Below are 17,983 nucleotides of genomic sequence, written 5' to 3'. Positions count from 1 at the left end.
CTATGGCTGTATTTAGGGTAACAAAGATAGGACAAGCAGAGCTCACAGCCAGAAAAGTCTGGAATTTAACTTAAAACCTCTTGGGCTGGTACATCCAAAGGGATTTTTGCTCTTTTCCCACTAAATTCCTTTTAAGAGCTCCCAGAGATGCCAAATGTATTCCTGTAGGCTTGAAAACACTGCGGGGAGAGCACTCAGGTGGCTCCCTTGGTGCACAACGGGGCATGACGGTGGCTTTCATGCCTCCCCTGCAAAATTAGAAGCGCGCTAAGCCATGCATCTTCCTTGAAGAGCACAGCTGCTTTTTGGTCTAACCAGGACCTGTCCTGTGTTTTAAAAATCAAAACGTGGGGGGTTTAATGGGTTTTTGCTCCTGTGCAAGCGGTGGCTACGGATGGGAGACAGCGCTCAGAAGCTGTTGAACCCACCTGCTGAAACACTCTGAGAGCAGTTAAACTTGCTCAGGCCCTGGCATCGGGTTTCTCACAGGAAATTAGTCTTTTATACAAAGCTGGAGGCTGAGCACTATCTCCTAGCTCATCAGAAGAACACAATCACCGTGTGTTTCTGTACCACGTGTCACAAAGGGGGCTGGGGGATGTTTTGGACTCCGGAATGCTGTTTCATGTCCCTTGCATACCTGGAGAGAAGGAATGAGGAGGAGGAGGGCAAGGGGAAGGGCTGGGTCCCTGCAGCAGCTTTGCCCCGGACAGGGCTGAGCTGCTCCAAATGCCTCTGTCACCAATCAGCAAGGCACTCAAACCCAGAGCCTACTGGGACAGGTGGCCACAGGTCTCAGGCAGCTCTGCCCGAATACTCAGGGTGGGTTGAGCAGGGAAATTCTGTTGAGAAACTATTAAAAAGGAAATTGTGTTTTGGGGGGGGGGGGGGGGGGGGGGGGGCGGGATTAGTAGGATTTATTGCTGTCCTTCAGCTTGCACGGATGGGAAACCGTGTTGAGACAGGATCAGCTCATCCCTCCCATGTGGGTCACCCCTGCCCCAGCTCACTCACCCCTGCCTGTCTGTATGCCCCAGCTCCTTCCTCCACTGCACCTCTCCACGCAGATCCAGTGCTGCCCAACTGAGTATCCAACACGGGGCTCAGCCTCCTGCACTTGGCAGCATCATAACTGGGAAATAACTGCCACTCAAGTGAGGATATTCGGCCGTAGCAGAGGACTTCGGGTGCTTCACCTGATGCAAAGCTCACACTGATCTCCAGAGCTTAAGAAATGGGTGGCTGCGCTAAGGCGGAGAGTGGGACAGCACAACGGCTCATGGAATTGGTTTCCTCCTCTTCTGTGAACACAGGTTGATAAATGGTTACTTAAAAGACCACAACTCGTTTTCCAAAGTAATTTAGAATTAGAGGCACAGCAAAAACGCTCATTTGTCAGCATGACACAGAAATGCAGCGACCTGCTAATTTATCAAGCCCAACCTGAGGAACGTGCCCCTGCCCGCAGTGCCTGCACAGGAGCAGGAGCCATCCTCGCCATGGGAGAGCTGCTCGCTCCTGAAGCTGCTCCCAGCTGGCACAGCCCGTGGGTGAGACAAACGCTGCTTCAGGCTTGCTCCATCTCCAGCCCAGCCCAAGAGGGCTGTGCCAGCGTGAGCCAGACTCTCTGTTCCTGCACAGCGGGAACATTTTATAAACCAGCAGGACAGCACAGATGGAAAATGAGTTTACAATATTAACATTTCCAGGATTAAGACCCATCGGTGTTTCTAAATAGCACAAAGAACTGCCAGAGTTTATATTAAATGATACTGCTGAAAGCTCACCTCGATTCCCCTGTCTCTGATGACTGCAGAAGGGGCAGCTGCAGGGCAGTTGTAGCTCTCCCTGCTTATCCCACCTCAAATGGCAGGCCATCACGAGGCCTCAGGGCACCTGGAGGAGGACAGAAATGCTTTGCCATAATAAAGTCCTCCAGGCAGAACAGCATGTGGATAAACCTCCCTCCCTACTCTCCGGTGATGAAGACACAGCTACACACCTAGCTCAAAGGCACCAGCAGGTTCCACCACCAGCCACAATCCAAAAGCCTACAGCCAGTTGCTGGTGTGACACTCGTGTCCTGGCTTGCATTGCACAAGGGCTGCTGAAGGCTCCTGGGGAAGCTCTGGCATATTATGGTAGGGCCTTCACAAACCCCAGAGGGAGACACAATGCAACTTATCAACACACCATTAGTTACCAGCTTATTTCTGAAAGACACCAAAACAGGGGGTGCTTCCCTGTGGGTGAAAAATCAGGAATTAATGAGTGAAAACATGAACCCTGACTGCCCTGAGTCCCCCACCAGCCCTTTTGGGGCAGCACTAAGCAGAATCAGGGTGCCTGCAAAGCCCATACTGTTCACACAGACGTACATGAGGCCAAGCACAAGGTGACTGTGTGAAGATACATCTTTTGGCAGAGCTTGTCTGCTACACGCAGGTCCCTCTGTACTTCTGCCTGGACACCAGGACCACCTTCTCCCCTGTGGGCTTGGCCCACCTCAGCCAGGGAGGATGCGCTGTACTCGGTGCGACAGCTCCGGCTGGTGGCTGCCAGGGCTGCTGACAGCATTCACACGGAAACATTCAGGAGGGGGAAACAGTGGCGCCAAGCTAATGCCCGATCTTCTTATTTGTATCAAACTACCTAACCACAAGGGACACGAAAAGTCACAGGTGCTTTTGCTGAACACCCAACATGTATACAGAACGCACACAAACATCTTCTATCATTGCCGCTTTCCACAGCACAATGAAAGAAGAGATTTAATTACACATAAACTCTACTAAATCAAGAAGAGAGACAGCTGAAAATGGGGGGGGGGGGGGGGGAGGGGGGAACATTTAATTCAATTTATTTAGCAGCATCTTTATTGCAACAAAGGTTTTGTAATAAAATGCAGCAAAACTAATGTCTCCACTTTACATGATTAAAAGCCATGTAGCTAGAAAGGTGGGGGAGGAAGACCAATAAACCCACTGGAGTGAGACATGCAATTCTGTTAACGCAAACAGCAGGCACTTCATGTTCTAAAATTAAACACCTGAACTACTGTGCAGAACATCCAAGTAAAAACCGCATGAAGATCTCTCTTCCCCTTCCAAAGGAGTGGCCCAGAGAACCATGAGGGGCACACAAAAAGTCTTTACAGGGTTCTGGTACTCAAGTAAACAGGCAATTCAAGGCAGTGTTCTAATCTGGCTGATTATTTCATTTATTTATACTCTACTATTGCCTCATCAGAAGTCGAGCATCACACCAGCAGCAAAACAGCCTGCCACACACACGGACACACACAAAGCAGAAACATAACTACTTCTTCTGGTAGGGAATAAGGGCTGGGACCCTCAGGCTCAGAGTTTGCGAAGTCTCTGTAATTTTCCACACAGGCTCAGCCGTACAGTGCGCCAGGGTTAAAGCCTTACTACACCACCCCGCTCAGAAAGTATTTCCATAGCCTGTTCTCAAATGCCACTAATAAGCAGGGAATGCATTTTCCATTCTAATATAATGACGTTAGTTGATTTTCAAAGCTCTACTTGGTGCTTTGAACTCATTATTTCATCAACTTTATAAAAATTAAACAGTCCTGGGTAGACAATAATTCTACTTTATTCTGAATAAAAAGAGATAATTGAAAACAAAGAGGGGGTAGGAGGTGCAACTTCAATGTGAAGGTGAAACCCAACAGCTTTGCACATTGCACACTCAAGAGGAATTACTGGAAGCTATGTTAAAACAGGGCAAAAGAACGTGCTTCCACTAGAAACAAGCACAACCAGTCCCAACCACTGCAAACGAGAAGAAACCACCGGCATCAACACTCAATGACTTCAGCACCTCATTGCTCATATCCCCAGATTTCATATATATATTTTTAAATGCATGAAATTAATACATTCATCTCAAAGATACCTCTGCAACTAATATCCACCACACAACAAAGGCTTAATCCTGCTCCCGCTCAGAGCGGATGTCCTGCTGGGCACAGAGGACACCGCTGCTGAAGGCAGAAGATCCTCCAAAGGGACATACCAATGTCTGTTTTGGGAGCCACAGGGATGATTCCTCCTCACATTTTCGCCTCACAGACAACCTATGTGCTCTCCCAGGATCTCACTAGTTCTCCTCAATACATTAATCAAGACATTTCTGAACATGCAGGAAGTGACAAAGTATAACCCCAAGTATCAAACAGGCTGGAAACCTCTTCCTGAGTGACACTACCATCTCCTGGACTATAAGGTGCAACCTCATCCTGCAGCAAGCAACTCCAGCGGCACAGAGCAGGGCAGAGCCACCACTCTCCATGCCACCCCAGTGCCAGTCCAACACTTTGCCATACGAGGTGCAGGACTACTACTCCCCCAAGTACTGACGCAATGCTCCTCAGCACTAACGCTTTCCTACCTCTGCAGTCTCACTTGCAACAGGCTTTGCCCTTCTTTTCCTGTCACTGGGACTTTAGTTGTTCACAACACAGGGCTGGATCAGACCTCACAGAAGGCAGCTCTCACACCTTCACCTACAAGCAGGCACCTTTTGCAAGAACTACAACTCTGATGATAAATCCTCGCAGCACTTCCACAGGATAAGAGAGCACAGGGGTCTTAAAGTGCTTAACTACTGTAAAAAGGAAAAAAATATTGTAGAAAAGAAAGAAATACATAATTATGTTGCAAAATACAGTACTTACAGTATGTTGTACTTCAATAGCTTTTAGATATATCTATTTAAAACGGTGGAAGAATGCATTATTAAAAAGTTTTATGTTAGCACTTATGACATCCTATGCTAAATCAAAACCTAGCCTGGTTTGCTGCATAACATTTAGTTCTTCAGTTCCCTAAAAATCACTGTTTGATGAAGGCCATTTTTGTTGTTTTTCAAAAAAAATGATCAATTTAGTCTTAGAAATCATATACATTTACATTCAAGGGTAATCACCTCTAGAAAAAGAACAATAACACCCTAAAAGCAAGTTAATTTAATATTGAACAAAATATAAACAACCTTGGAAAAGGTGATACTATCCACGTGTAATTTTATACATATATGTATATATGAACAGATATAGATATATGTATATATAATACAGCATAAACACGTAAGAGACACAATGAAGTTCCATAGTAACAGCTTATACTTGCCTCTACTCACTGTTGTGTTGTTCTAGCTGAAATACATCAGCACATGTATTTGTGTCTTAATACTGACTATAGCACGCTCCATAGGGACGCTGCATTCACTTCAGTCATAATTAACTACTAAGAGAAGATGTTATAGGAGCTGGGCTCCTTCCCTGCCATGCCCTTCCCAAAATAAAACTGTAAGCCTGTTACTGACCTGTTAATGGTGTTTTAACTCATCCAGTTATAATCACTGTGATCTGAAAACCAGAAAACCAGTCCAAACCAAACATTCCCACCTGGGGGGAAATCTGCATTTACTGCATGCCCGTCTGCTTTGGCTATCTTTTGTGTAAGCCAAAAACCAGATCCTGTTCTTACACACAGATTTTACAACCGTGTAACTGCACCAGCTCCGACAGCTTTGGTGCACATGCCCAGCAGCCTATCTGACAACTGATGCTGTTTGATACAATACAGCCAGATTGTGTTAAATCCCGGAGTTTCAGGATCAAGCTGAACAGTACAAAAGCAAGGAAAATGCAAGGTTACAACATGTGGAGTACTAAAAGCATAAACACTGAGAGTGATTCCAGATTTTTAGAAGATGAAAAGAAAATCATGCTCTGCTTCTCTCTAGCACCAAAACAGGGGAAAAAAAAAAAAAAAAGAAAAAGGAAGTTCTTAGGTTTCCAAGAAAAACATTAAAACTTATAGGAGTCTTAGAGGCAAGCCCCAAGGGGAGAATTTCCTGGATTAAAAGAGAATCATTTTGCTATGGATTTCTATCCTATATGACCTGTTGCAAGTTAAAAGTTACTCCACACACTTATGATGCTTTTTAGCCAAGCCTGCTGCTTAGTTAAAACCTCACTAGCAAAAACACAACTGGGATTGCATATCCTTTAGGCTTAGCAGGGTTACCTAAAGCTCTACAGAAGGGGGGGGGTCTCAAATACAGCATCATAATCATGCTACACAGCAGTGCTAGAAAGGACCCAGGAATGGAGAACTGAACAGAGTATGAGCCTGGGAAATAGTCCCTCAAATTAAGCAGGAAATTCAATGAAACAATTCATATTGCCTCACATAAGAGTGTTCGCGAGGTCCCTCCTCACCAAACCTTCTGTAGACCTTAGAATTACAGCATTGAATTTTACAATTGTAACAGGATGCATATACCTGTATCATGCTGATGTGACGGTAAGAAAACAGTATTGCAAAACCAGCTCCAGAATGAACATCAGGGGAAAACGTCAATGAGAAATGGGCTGCACTTTTAGGCTTATTTTAAAATTTACAGAGTTTCAGCTCTGTGACTTAAGTTAGTTTGCATTTCAGAATTAAAGACTGTTATGCCCGTTATCACAGTAAAATATCATTTCACTTCTTCACTGAAATCAAGTATAATCAGGATAGGATCTCAAGCTGCTAGGGTAAAAAAAAATAAAATAAAAGGTATGAATTATCCTGGGGAGAGAAGAAATCATCAAAAAGAACCTGTCATCAACCAAACTGAATCCAAAATTTAAATTCTTTAGGAGGCAGTTTAAAAGTCTTTCTTCTTAAAAAAGAATTAACATCTATGTAGGTGATGTGTCTAACTTGTGACCAGCTTCTAAAGAGTAAGACACATCCCTTTCATGAAGCACAAAAGCTGTATGATAGCATTTAAAATGTAATACAAGTTGTAACCATTCAGGTAAACTCTTGCTGTGTAGTGAGTAAATCATCCAGTATTATGTAGTAAGATACCAAGGAACACACTGTAAAAATACATCAATTATGTCATAATGCTTTTAAAAAGTGAAGATCTGGTGCTGTAGAAGTATGTTATTTTCAGTTTCAGCTCCTCTCCCAAGAGAATACCCATGGTACTGCATCATACCACAGGCATTTGATTTTATTTGCATCTTAAGCTTTAAAGTTATTACATCACTGTATTTTGATCTCCTGTATGGCACCAAATTTACTTTTAAAAAAGTGTCTGTGTGTGTGTACGTGTGTGTACATGTGGCAGGCACCAGAATGCAATGTTCCACGCTATTTTCTCTAGTTTCCTATATCTTCTCGTTCAGTAAAGCAGCCAGTGGAGCAGAGTTCTGCAGAGGTCAGTTACATTGCCTTCAGGGCAGCAATACGAGAGCCCAGGTTCTCTTGCAGGTAATACAGTAGATGGAGTTCATAGTGCTCTCCCGACTCAGGTACCCTTATACTGTGTCTCTCCTGAGGGTAGATCTAAAATATAAAATAAAGTCGTAAGTATCCACAAGAGTTGTGGGCACCGACATTTAAACTGGTCCCCAGAGACACATTCAAAATATTGATGTAATCTCTCTGCATTAACTCTGCATCTGAGCTAATACACCCCATCATCCATTGCCTGAACCCAGAGACAACCCCCTGCACCCTCTAACCCAACTAATGCTGTGCTGGAGGTGACCAGCCTGGCTGAACACAGGCAGATCCTGTCCAGAGCCACATAAACCAGCATGCTCCCAGTTCTGCAGCGCCGTGTGGGATACCCGGGCTACATCTGCTCAGAACCAGCAGGGTTTAATTAAACGCATAACCCTGTTCCACACTGCACAAACACTGCGGTACTGCCTTCAAACTGCACATCTCCTCAGGAGCAGCCTTAACTGCTCTTAACTGCTCATTTGCCTAACATGTTTTCCATTCACTCATTAAATCCTCCTTTTAAAAAAAATGTTAGGGTCAAATACCACAGTTTTATGCTAGAATTCCAAGTTGCCCAGCACAGCCATGTCACAAGTTCCAATTTTGGACTCCTCAGTCAGAGACAGATGCAAATTACCTTTGCATCCTGGTTCTGGCCTTACCTGTAAGTCATACGGTTTCCCAGCTCTCACTAAAAAGCTGAGTAAAATACTAGTGTGTGCAAAGTGAACATTCTCATCCAAGAATCCATGTAGCAGCAGCAAACGATTTGGTCTGAGAAAAGCAAGAGACAAACATTTCTAGACAGCATCCCAGAACCTGCCAGTCTTTTCACAGTCCACACACATCCCTTCAAAAACAGTCAATAGAAAGAAAACATCTGCATTAAAGACAGTGATTTCACTATTATAAATCGCTCTGGATGGACGTGTCTTCCAACCCTATACCTTCCTCCTCTGTAAGTTCTTCCTGCATATGCACGTCCTGGTCAGCCGTTTTATCTGTATATCTTCTTTATTCTCAGAAGTATTTCCTAGCTTGGACAATACAACAGCTTAACACTTGCTCAGAATCAATGCTGATTTTCAGCTCTTTGGCAAGAAAGCCCATGGTCTCGGCCTGCTCTGCAGGCAGCCCCATGCTGATACAGCCATCAAGCACGCAGAAAGCATCCTGATCAACTAATTTTTGTCTAGCTTAATGTGGTTCTAAAGTGCTAATCATAATATGAAGGTATGTTTGTCATTTCTTCAGACATAAAAGACAGTCCTTAATTACACCTAGTATAAAAGGGATTACATGGAATGGCCTGTAATTATGCAAATGTTCATCCAAGTATTAAGTTTATCAGTGTTGGGTTTTGGTCTTTTTTTTAAAAAAAAATAATTATTATTTAATACTAGCATTTGTGATTCCAGGATTCAATTGCCAAGAACAGGGAGATAAAAACATGTCTGTGGGGCTTGAAAAGAACAGGGAGATAAAAACATGTCTGTGGGGCTTGAACTTTCCTGGTAGGAAAAGTAGAAGGCAAAAGACAGAACCAAACTTACTCAGAAGGAAACTTCTCAGCTTGCATGGCCACTGACCCTAGGTAATACCCCTGCTCATTGTGATCCGGGTGGCCCATGTAGCGCTCCGTGTAACCAGTGTCATAGAAAATCCACAGCGTGACAGGTGCTCCAGCAATGGCAACCTGCAAGTTCAACAGGACTCTCAGACGAGGAGGGGAATGACACCACCTGAGCTGCTGATACAGGAATGTCCTTCCCTCCCACCCACAGCTCTGTCCCAGTGCAACTACAATTGCCCAAAACACACTGATAAGTTTACAACCCACAGCCTGCAGTGGAAAAAGCAAAGCAACCCTCACTCTCCCTCCCACAGTTCAGCTACGACCTACACGTGCTGAAAACAAGGCGGCTGCTGAAAACTAGGAAGATCTTACAGACAAATCAGAAGCAACACTAAACATATAACCTGCAAGGCCTGCTGAGGGAAGGGGATTTTGTCCAAATGCAGAGTGCTCTGCTTTTGGGTTGCAAAACTTTTGTTGATATGAATGTCTAACAGAAACTGGGATCGATAGCTCCCTAGGACTCAGCAAACTACCTTGCATAGCTACCACTGGCTTGCAGAGAGGCTTCTGAAAGATGACCAATGAGGAAACAAAAACCTCACCATAAAACCCTTTGCAAGGCAGGTATTTTTAAAAGTAAAAATTTAACAAACCTTAAGGAGTTGACACAAGTAATTATTAAACCTCCCAGGAATATTCAGGTTGGACTTAGAGAAAGCAAGAGATGCCACAAAGAACAAAACACATCCCAAGAGCAATATCCAGCTCTTAGCACACCATCACCTTTGAGACTGGCCCAACAGCAGCCTGGCCATTTACCACAGTGGTCTAAAGTCACAAAATCACAAGAACCTCTTTTCAGTACCTCTCCCCATCCCCAGGCTGCCCTTCTGGCTGCTTCAGAACACACTGCTATGAAGCAACACAGGCAATTTGATCTGGGAAAGATCTGCAAAGAAACTATTCTTTCATGGCTGGAAAGGGGGAGGAGAAAAAGAAGGTGTTGTTTTTCAGCAGGATCATTTCCCTTAGTTGGTTCACAGCAAAGAACTCTGCTGACACAAAGCAGGAAATGGTTGAGACTATATAAGGTACCTTCAGCATAGGTGACCTGAGATTGGTGTAGCTATACCACAGCACAGTTAAGTTATTGCAGGCTTAACGGTCCAAAAGTTTAAAGCTCTCTCACGTGGATCCAGAGAGGGAATATCCTTCTGTGCTCAGCTGAACAGGGTTAACAGTTGCTCCTCCTCACCCCAGCTCATGAGAACAGATCCTCAGATATTCCAGTAAAACTGGCCTACCTAAACAGCCTCACACACCTCTTACATGCCAGGCTTCTTGGATGACAAGTGCGTTTTGCACAAAACCACCCTTCTTGCGTTAATGCAGGAAGCCTCATGGACAACACCACACCTTCACATCAGGTCAAGATTAGGTCTGGCTCATTTGGAGCTGGGGGAAGCAAGCACAATGACGGTGCAGTCACACCACACTCCTTGGGGTAGTTACACTCAAATAAGAACATATAGTCCTGAGGAAAAAAGTTGCAAATTTGCATGAAGAGGTAGGAGAGCACAGCACTTAATTTCACAAAGGCAATTTTCTGATTTGAGGCATCTCTGTTAGTATTAATTATTGAGGCTGTACTGCTATGACTGCCTCTGAAAAGCTGAGTCCTATAGCTGTACCAGTATAGACTCAATGCAAATGCCAGCCCAACAGCGACAACTGGCTTATAGAAGAAAAGCATATCACCATGCTTCACACAGAAACACAAGTGGAGAACCAAGGATCCTGACAGCCCAAGGTCACACAGTACCTTATAACTGCTCTTGTGATACCCATTGAGTGCTGGTACTGTGCTTGTTAGCAGGCACTAGCTTTAAAAAGTTAATAGATTCCCAGATTTGCTGTCTGTGAAATATCAAAAAATAACCAAAGCCTGGAAGCCTAATTAGAAATGCTGTGGAAGAAATGTTTGCTAGAAAAGCAACTTCTCACTGAAGTCACCCAAATAGAAGGGTCTTGAAGAAAACAGCCAGAGCACTGTGTCCTCACTTGTCCAGAGTAAGCTCAAAAGTCTTTGTGCTGTGAACACCCATGGAAGGTTATATGATTAATGGAAATATTCTGTCTGCACCATCAGAATAAGTACTCAATGTATGGACATACCCTGAAGATATCTGACCTCTGCATTAAAGCCATAAGAGAGAGGTAGCCTCCATAGGACCAGCCATGAATGCCAACGCGATCCAAATCAATGAAGTCATACTGCGATGCTAGATACTGCAGCCCTTCCACTTGGTCATCGATTTCTATCTGTCCCTGGGAGGGGAGAGAAAAAGGTAAATTTTGTTAGTTACTGACAAAAGTTACATTCTCAGGATTTCCAAAGGCAACCATCTCCAGATGTTGGCTGCTTCTGTTTGTGCAGCACCCAGCCACAGGCCAGCACTTCACAGTGCTAAGTATGTTCCTAAAACATGACTCCTTTCCCTGCATAAGACAGTAAGTTCATGCTAACCCACCTCTTAACTATCCTTTTTTCATTTGTCTCCTTGTTTGGGGAAAAGTAAGATTTTCAGTGTTTTCACTTTTTGCTGTTACAAAAGCAAGGCTGCGTTCTGGCTCTGTGCATGAAAATGCCACTCCCAACAGAGACCCTGGCGCTGGCTCTCCCTGCCTGTACACATGGCCACAACACATTCACCCTCTCCAGCTTGACACAGAAACTACCCTAAATATTAATCCACGCTGTGAATGTAACTATCCTGCTCCGCGTGAGCAGCAAAGCATATCTGGTGCGTGTCAGAGACCCCCTTAAGAACCACCTTGCATTATGCCTGCCAAGCTGGAACTGATATGCAACCTCAAACCCTGATGCCGTATCTTTCCCATACTGAGCATCCTTCCACCCTCAAATCCACACTGCACAACTCTACGTAGTTCCCACGCCACAGGGTCACACAGGCAATGCTAGGCATCTGCGCCAAATCAGCGCTTCAGCTCAGGTAACACTGGGACTCAAACCTGTCTCTGGCTGAAAACAAAGAGCCAGACACAGAGCTCCACTTACCATTTTGTATTTAAAGGCTCCTTCAAACTTCAGCCCTCGGTGGCAGGACCCCCTGTTGTCAATGACAACAACAACGTAGCCCAAAGAGGCCAAAGTATTCAGACGGAAATACTTGATGCCTTTAAACCGATTGTTCACTAGCTGTACCTGGAATAGAAGACCAGCAATGACACAACCACGCACATAATGAAATCATAGGTCGCCTCCTAATCCACTTCCAGATTTTATTTATATTTAACTTCCTTTAAACATCTTATACATTTTTATAATGTAAAGTTTTCAAGATCCCTACTCCCTGCTTGTGGTCTGCTATGAAATAAACTCTCTTACCCCTGCAATAAGCCATTCTGTGTCACAGATATGAAGAGCTGAAGTCCACTGCGGCACCATGGAACAAGAGGAGTGGCTGCTGACTGCACAACCCAACGCCAAGCCTACAGCTCCAGCTCTGCTCTCTGTTCTTTCCCAGGAGAAAATCTTCCCCTTCACCAAGTCTCACTCCAGCTGCCTTGGACCACAGCAAGGCACAGCAGAGTTGGGAGAAACAAAGCAGGGCTAAGGGGCTCACCTTCTATTTATCAGTGGAACAAGAATGACTGGGAAGCAAGCTCTCCTAAAAACACACCGGTAATGGTCAGTGCCAACACAGAGCTCCCCTCACATACACATGGGGGAAGTGGAAACAAAGAACAGGAGCCCCTATGGAGCAGGGGGAGATAGAACAGGACTATCTGCACACCCCTTTCTCCCAGTTCCAGCTCTGCTAGTTCATACCTATTCTCAGATCAGTGGCAGTGGCCTGATCCATGACCTGGAAATCACAACCACTTACAGCACCCTCAGCCAAGCAGCTACTCGCTGAACAGGCAAAATGCTACATGCTATGCTCAGCACGGAGCAGGAACCTTTCATACAGGAGAGCAGTGGAGTGATCCTGGCGAGCCCACCCCACTGCTGCACTCACCTGAGGACCTCCATAGATGAAGAGCACAGTGGGATACTTCTTTCCAGGCTGCAGATTGTGAGGTTTGTACATCATCCCATAGAGCGTAAACCCCGTGGAGCTCTCGAAGGAGAACACTTCTGGGGGAATGTAATCAGGAAGAGGGCCTGCCATGGGAGGGAACAGAGAGCCTAGTTTAAAAGGGAACGAATGAATAATGCAGCTCTGCTTCAGCCCCGACCCATCACCAATCTTGCTGCAATCCCAGTAGGGCTCTCCCACGCTTTCCAGTGGATGTAGCTGGGACCAGGCAGAGACTGAGAATGTCCCAGCCCTAGGGAAGCTTTCTCAGTCCCATCACGTCCCCATCCCTACTCTCCTGTGAACAGTAGTAACTCTTCTCCCCTGACACAGCCATTACAGGTATCCCATCCCTTCTTAACCCCACTGAGGACTCACTACATTAATACATGGAAATCACAGGATGTGGAGTATGCCTTAGGGAAGGAGAGATGAAAGGGAACAGAAACACAATGAAAAAGTAAAATCCCAAGAGCTGTCTCACAAAGACATGAGTAGGAAGCAGCACACAACTAAGAAGTGTATACCCCTCCCCAGAAGCTCAAAAGCATGCTCATTAGCAGGTATATAGCACAGAGTAAATGAACATGCTTAAACCTCTCCCCCAATGCAAAAACTGGCTGTCTACAGTTTCTACTGACTCCAGCAGCAGAAACTTGGTAATTTCCACTCTAAATTCCTTCATGGCTAGTTTATACCCATTTGTGGCTGAGCTGAAAACGTCACTCCTGTACTTCCAAGAACTCACACAAGCATGAGTTTCAGAGACAAGTCTAGTCACCCACAGCAGCAAATCTCAAACAAACATATCCTGGGACATCTTTAATTTTGTGATCCTGGTTGTCCTTTTCCAGTTCCTCATCCATGCTGTTACCTGCTGAATCTAAAATGGTAGCCCAGAATTCCTTTGTCCTGTGTGCTGCATCATCTTCAGGTCCTGTCAGCCGGTACAGCGACACACAGTGTGGGTTCTTCTGATTACTGAACTTGCTGATGAACATGTCACAATCCTTGGGGGAAAAAGAACATTATCTTGAACTCCTTGGTGCAGCGACACAAGCAAAAGTGATCATTTCATTGTGCATTTAGATCTTTCAGAAGATGTTTATGGATCAAATTAACCCTGGAAGTCTGAGCACTTCTGAGAACAGCAGATAGACTCCGAGAAGCTACAGTCCTTAGCACACTGTTATTAACACTCCAAAGCCAAAAGTACACCTGCAAAACCCACAGTGGAACAAGGACCTTGCCACACATCCTCTTCTTGGTAAAGCATTCCCAGCTGAACAGGCCACGGCTCCAGATGCCTGGAACCCCTCTGAACACTGCCACAGGCTCATCTCCTCTGGTGATTGCTCTGTAGCCCACTTCAGGTGAAAAGTGTCAGGCTCCAACAGTTTCAAAAAATTCATCCCGGCTCCTTTTGCCTGAAGTGAGCTGAAGAGCAACTGCACAGGGAGGTCAAATCTGGTTTCCAGGGCAGGTTTATGCACTCACTGTACAACATATATGAGCACATAAAACAGTGTAAAATCTGCTTTTGTTATAGTCAAATACAGCCTTGTCTGCTGACTGATGAAGGACAAGACTGGTGATAAGCCGCAGCACAGCCGGCCAGCCCTGCCTATACAGGACCTCACAAGCAGACAGGTACCTGGCTGACACAGCAGGCATGAGAGTAACCACGTTCTGTCAGCCGCTTTACTTCTCCAGGATTCTCGTAGTTTACAACGTACAAGTGATGCTCTAAAGGTGAGTCTTTTGTGCCTTGGAAGTACACCAGTTTTTTGGCTTCATCAACATAGATCTGTCAAAAACGAAACAAACAATACATCCCTCAATATCGTTTCTTTCCAAAACAATACCCAGTTTTACCACCTCCAAGTCTCCCCCCACCGCCCCACTTCCATAGAGATGAGTTACAGCCCAACAATCTGCAAAGAATAAGATAAATGATTGTTCTCACTGTCCACAACTCTGTCGGTTATGATTTGCACTTGTTGCTCAACTCTCTTACGCAGGTAGGTCCTTTACTCTTCCCACTCTCCCCTACTGTCTACTATGCTAAATAACTCTGTCCCCCATTCTTTGTCACCTCCCCACTCTTCTCTTTCCTAAATCACATATGATAAAAACCACCCATGGAAATCAAGGCAGCAGCTGACTGTAAACCACTGCTATGTTAAATACTCCTCAGTAATCCCCTCTTTTTGAGCAGAGCGCAGAACAGATTCGGCAGGTCAACCTACACACCTCATTCCCTAAGCCCATTTCCAGTTACCGTTCAGGAAGGATTCAAAGATGTGTATGAAGTTCAGACCAGTCAAACAGTTCTCCTAGAACTGCTGTTTGTTTCAAATGATCAAAGAATTCATCCAGCTCAGAGCCAGAAGAGCAGCAGTTTAAGAAGCATTCCTTCCCTCCTTGTGCAAGCTACATGGAACAGAAACACTGTGTGTTCTGGCTAAAAAGAGACAGGGCTAATGGATTTATGCTAATCCCTCCAACCAGTTTGTCTTCATTCCAGGACAGCAGTTGGACACCACCATAACATCTTGCTGCTCATGAAACACGGAATTTCCTCATTGCTGCCTTGCAGTATCTTTGCTCCCTTCTCTTTAAGGCTTGAACTTAAGGGGGAAAATTCCTTGTTGACAAGGATCCAATGCAGGAACATGCAAGAAAAGAATGCCAACTAATGCTGCTTGTGTTGCTTTCCCACACTGCCAAAACAACCACCTTTGGTGCAGAATACCATACCCGAGGTAGAGAAGGATGAAAGCACACTGTAGACCAAAAAAAACCCCCACATATGACACATATGCTCAAACTCAATACCAGGGAGCAGCAAGGTCCACTCTTAGGGAGCAGAGCCTCACCAATGCGACATGTACTGATTTGTGAGGCCCCAGAGCTCATCTCCCTGCAGCGTGTGCTGCTTTCAGGGTATCCCTGCAGCAAGAGCAGAGACTTACATTGGATCCATGTCTGCCAAGCACTTCCCATTCCCCACTGGTAATCGCTGTCTCCTCTTTGATGAGGCACTTGAAGTCACCTGCGAACAGCCAACATACAGAGATTTTACATTTTTACATTTTATAAAACACGTGGTCACAATAATACTTCTTCCTTCCAAGCTTTTTTACTAGAATAAATTCAAGAGCAAGCTGCAGGAGACCTCTGCCAGCTCCCCAGACAAATGTTAGGGCTAGTACTATTTAATGTTCTGTGAAATATATGTTAAAGGATTCACAGGATTCAACCCAAGGCCTGGACAGCTTGCTTACTTCTTTTCTTTTTCTTTCTTTTTTTTTTTTAAACTATTTTGTCAGTTGCACAGAAACAGAGATTTCATACGGAAAAATGGGTGTGCAAAGGGAATCTTGGGTGTCAAAAAATGGGGAATTTTGCAACAGAACAACTCTGTTTTTTCATTTCCCTTAGAATGAGGAAGATATGGGGAGAAAAAGAAGTCAAATGCATTCAGAGAAATCTAATCAACGCAGGATATAATGCTATCTGGGAAAAAACCCACACAACAATAGCTGCACGGAACTAGGACCTCTAGTAAAATTAGGTGTATTTTTTGTGCATGCAGAGCTCAGTAAGTGCCTTCAACACACACCAAGTAAATTAAGTATCACAGCATGAAACTGTAAATTGAAGAATACATGCTGTGGAAAAAACTCTGGGAGCTTTGCACACAGCTATATCACGCATCTGAGCAAGACCAACCCTTGACTGCAGCTCAGAAGCACATGGTCCTTGCATATTTTTTGCTTGAAATGACTCTTCCTGCATTCCCATTCGCAACAGCTGCTGGTAATTTTCTCCTACTAACATCTCTGTCTATATAGCAATACCATGATTGTTTTTAAGACCAGAGAGAAATTCTTCGGATAGTTGTCATATCATAGGTTTTGCTGCCAAGCACACATACTCATTTTAAAGGGAGTAACATGTGGGTCCACTCAGACCAGGAGGCACTCCATGGACTTTCTCACAGCATGTTCAAACCATGCTCTCTGTCAGCGCCTCTGCTACCAATCTGTTTGTAAAGGCTGACTGGGACTATGTTGGGTTTACTTGCAAAATCAAGTCCTGAACTAACACGCACCTATTAGATACACCGGACCCTGCACACCAGAGGTAGTAACACCTTGTTACTGCTATAATGATTAACCTCTGGCAAAGCCAGCGCACAAACAGTCCCAAAATTGACAGGGAAAAGCCAACTAAGTGCATTTCATGGCATCACAGGGACCTTGTTTCCCCCATCTGATTTTTTAAACTTTTTAAAACTTCCCTCTGGTCTGTGAAGAAGAATTGGGGTTAAAACTAAGGCATGCTGAATACAGAACAAACCCTGTATAATTTCAAGAGGAACGGCTATACAGTGAAGTGCTTTCCTGGACAACAGCGGGAGTTTCCAATAAGACAGTAATTCCTGCCACCTGCAAGAACATTTATTTCCTCCAGTTGACAGCAAATGCCCAATTAAAGCAAAAGAATAATTTCACTTACTTGGAGCAGGGAGGCCTCCACACGACCGTTTATACTTGCTCTCCTTCAAAACTGAGATGACTTTGTATAGGTGCCGGAAACCCGTTTTACACTCAGAGGCAAAAATGAACTCTATCTCATCTTCATGGGTTTGAGGGAAAACATAAAAGATATCATGGATCTGTGGAGACAGGGCAGTGGATTGTTATCAGAAGTACCTTGGCACTGAAATCACACATAGTAAGTTCCTCTTACGGCTCAACACTGACAACACAGTTCATGCTAGCAGGGTGCAGCACTGTCCTGTACTGGGAAAGCCAGTTATGCTGCCGAGCCAGGGGGTGTCTGCAGACAGCAGCCACATACGCTGCACAGCTCCTGGTGTTTTGCTAGCCTAACTCTTAGCTTCTGGCCACCAAACTAATTAAGTTTGGGTTTCTGCACCTGCCTTTCTAGATTAGATACAGAGGTGGGTCCAGCTC

General features: G+C 44.8%; 1 protein-coding gene across 5 annotated transcripts in view; it reads right to left on the bottom strand.

Annotated features, from left to right (window-relative positions):
• Positions 1-2,858: 2,858 nt before the first annotated feature.
• The window catches only part of DPP8 (dipeptidyl peptidase 8), a 29,000-nt gene continuing 13,875 nt past the window's right edge, over positions 2,859-17,983 (bottom strand). For 4 of the 5 annotated variants that reach the window (XM_040601294.1, XM_040601295.1, XM_040601296.1 and 1 more), the window contains 10 exons: positions 17,523-17,682; positions 15,974-16,053; positions 14,653-14,805; positions 13,873-14,008; positions 12,939-13,084; positions 11,975-12,121; positions 11,071-11,223; positions 8,870-9,012; positions 7,979-8,090; positions 2,859-7,373 (listed from right to left, as the gene is read on the bottom strand). In XM_040601294.1, the coding sequence (XP_040457228.1) occupies positions 7,251-7,373; positions 7,979-8,090; positions 8,870-9,012; positions 11,071-11,223; positions 11,975-12,121; positions 12,939-13,084; positions 13,873-14,008; positions 14,653-14,805; positions 15,974-16,053; positions 17,523-17,682 (1,353 nt within the window). In that variant the 3' untranslated portion in view covers positions 2,859-7,250. Of the gene's footprint in view, positions 7,374-7,978; positions 8,091-8,869; positions 9,013-11,070; positions 11,224-11,974; positions 12,122-12,938; positions 13,085-13,872; positions 14,009-14,652; positions 14,806-15,973; positions 16,054-17,522; positions 17,683-17,983 lie in introns of those variants that run through there. The other variant, XM_040601297.1, reaches the window with a different exon arrangement.

The sequence above is a fragment of the Falco naumanni genome, chromosome 7, assembly GCF_017639655.2.
Source record: "Falco naumanni isolate bFalNau1 chromosome 7, bFalNau1.pat, whole genome shotgun sequence".
Lineage (NCBI taxonomy): Eukaryota > Metazoa > Chordata > Aves > Falconiformes > Falconidae > Falco > Falco naumanni.
This window is presented reverse-complemented; position numbering and strand designations above follow the sequence as displayed.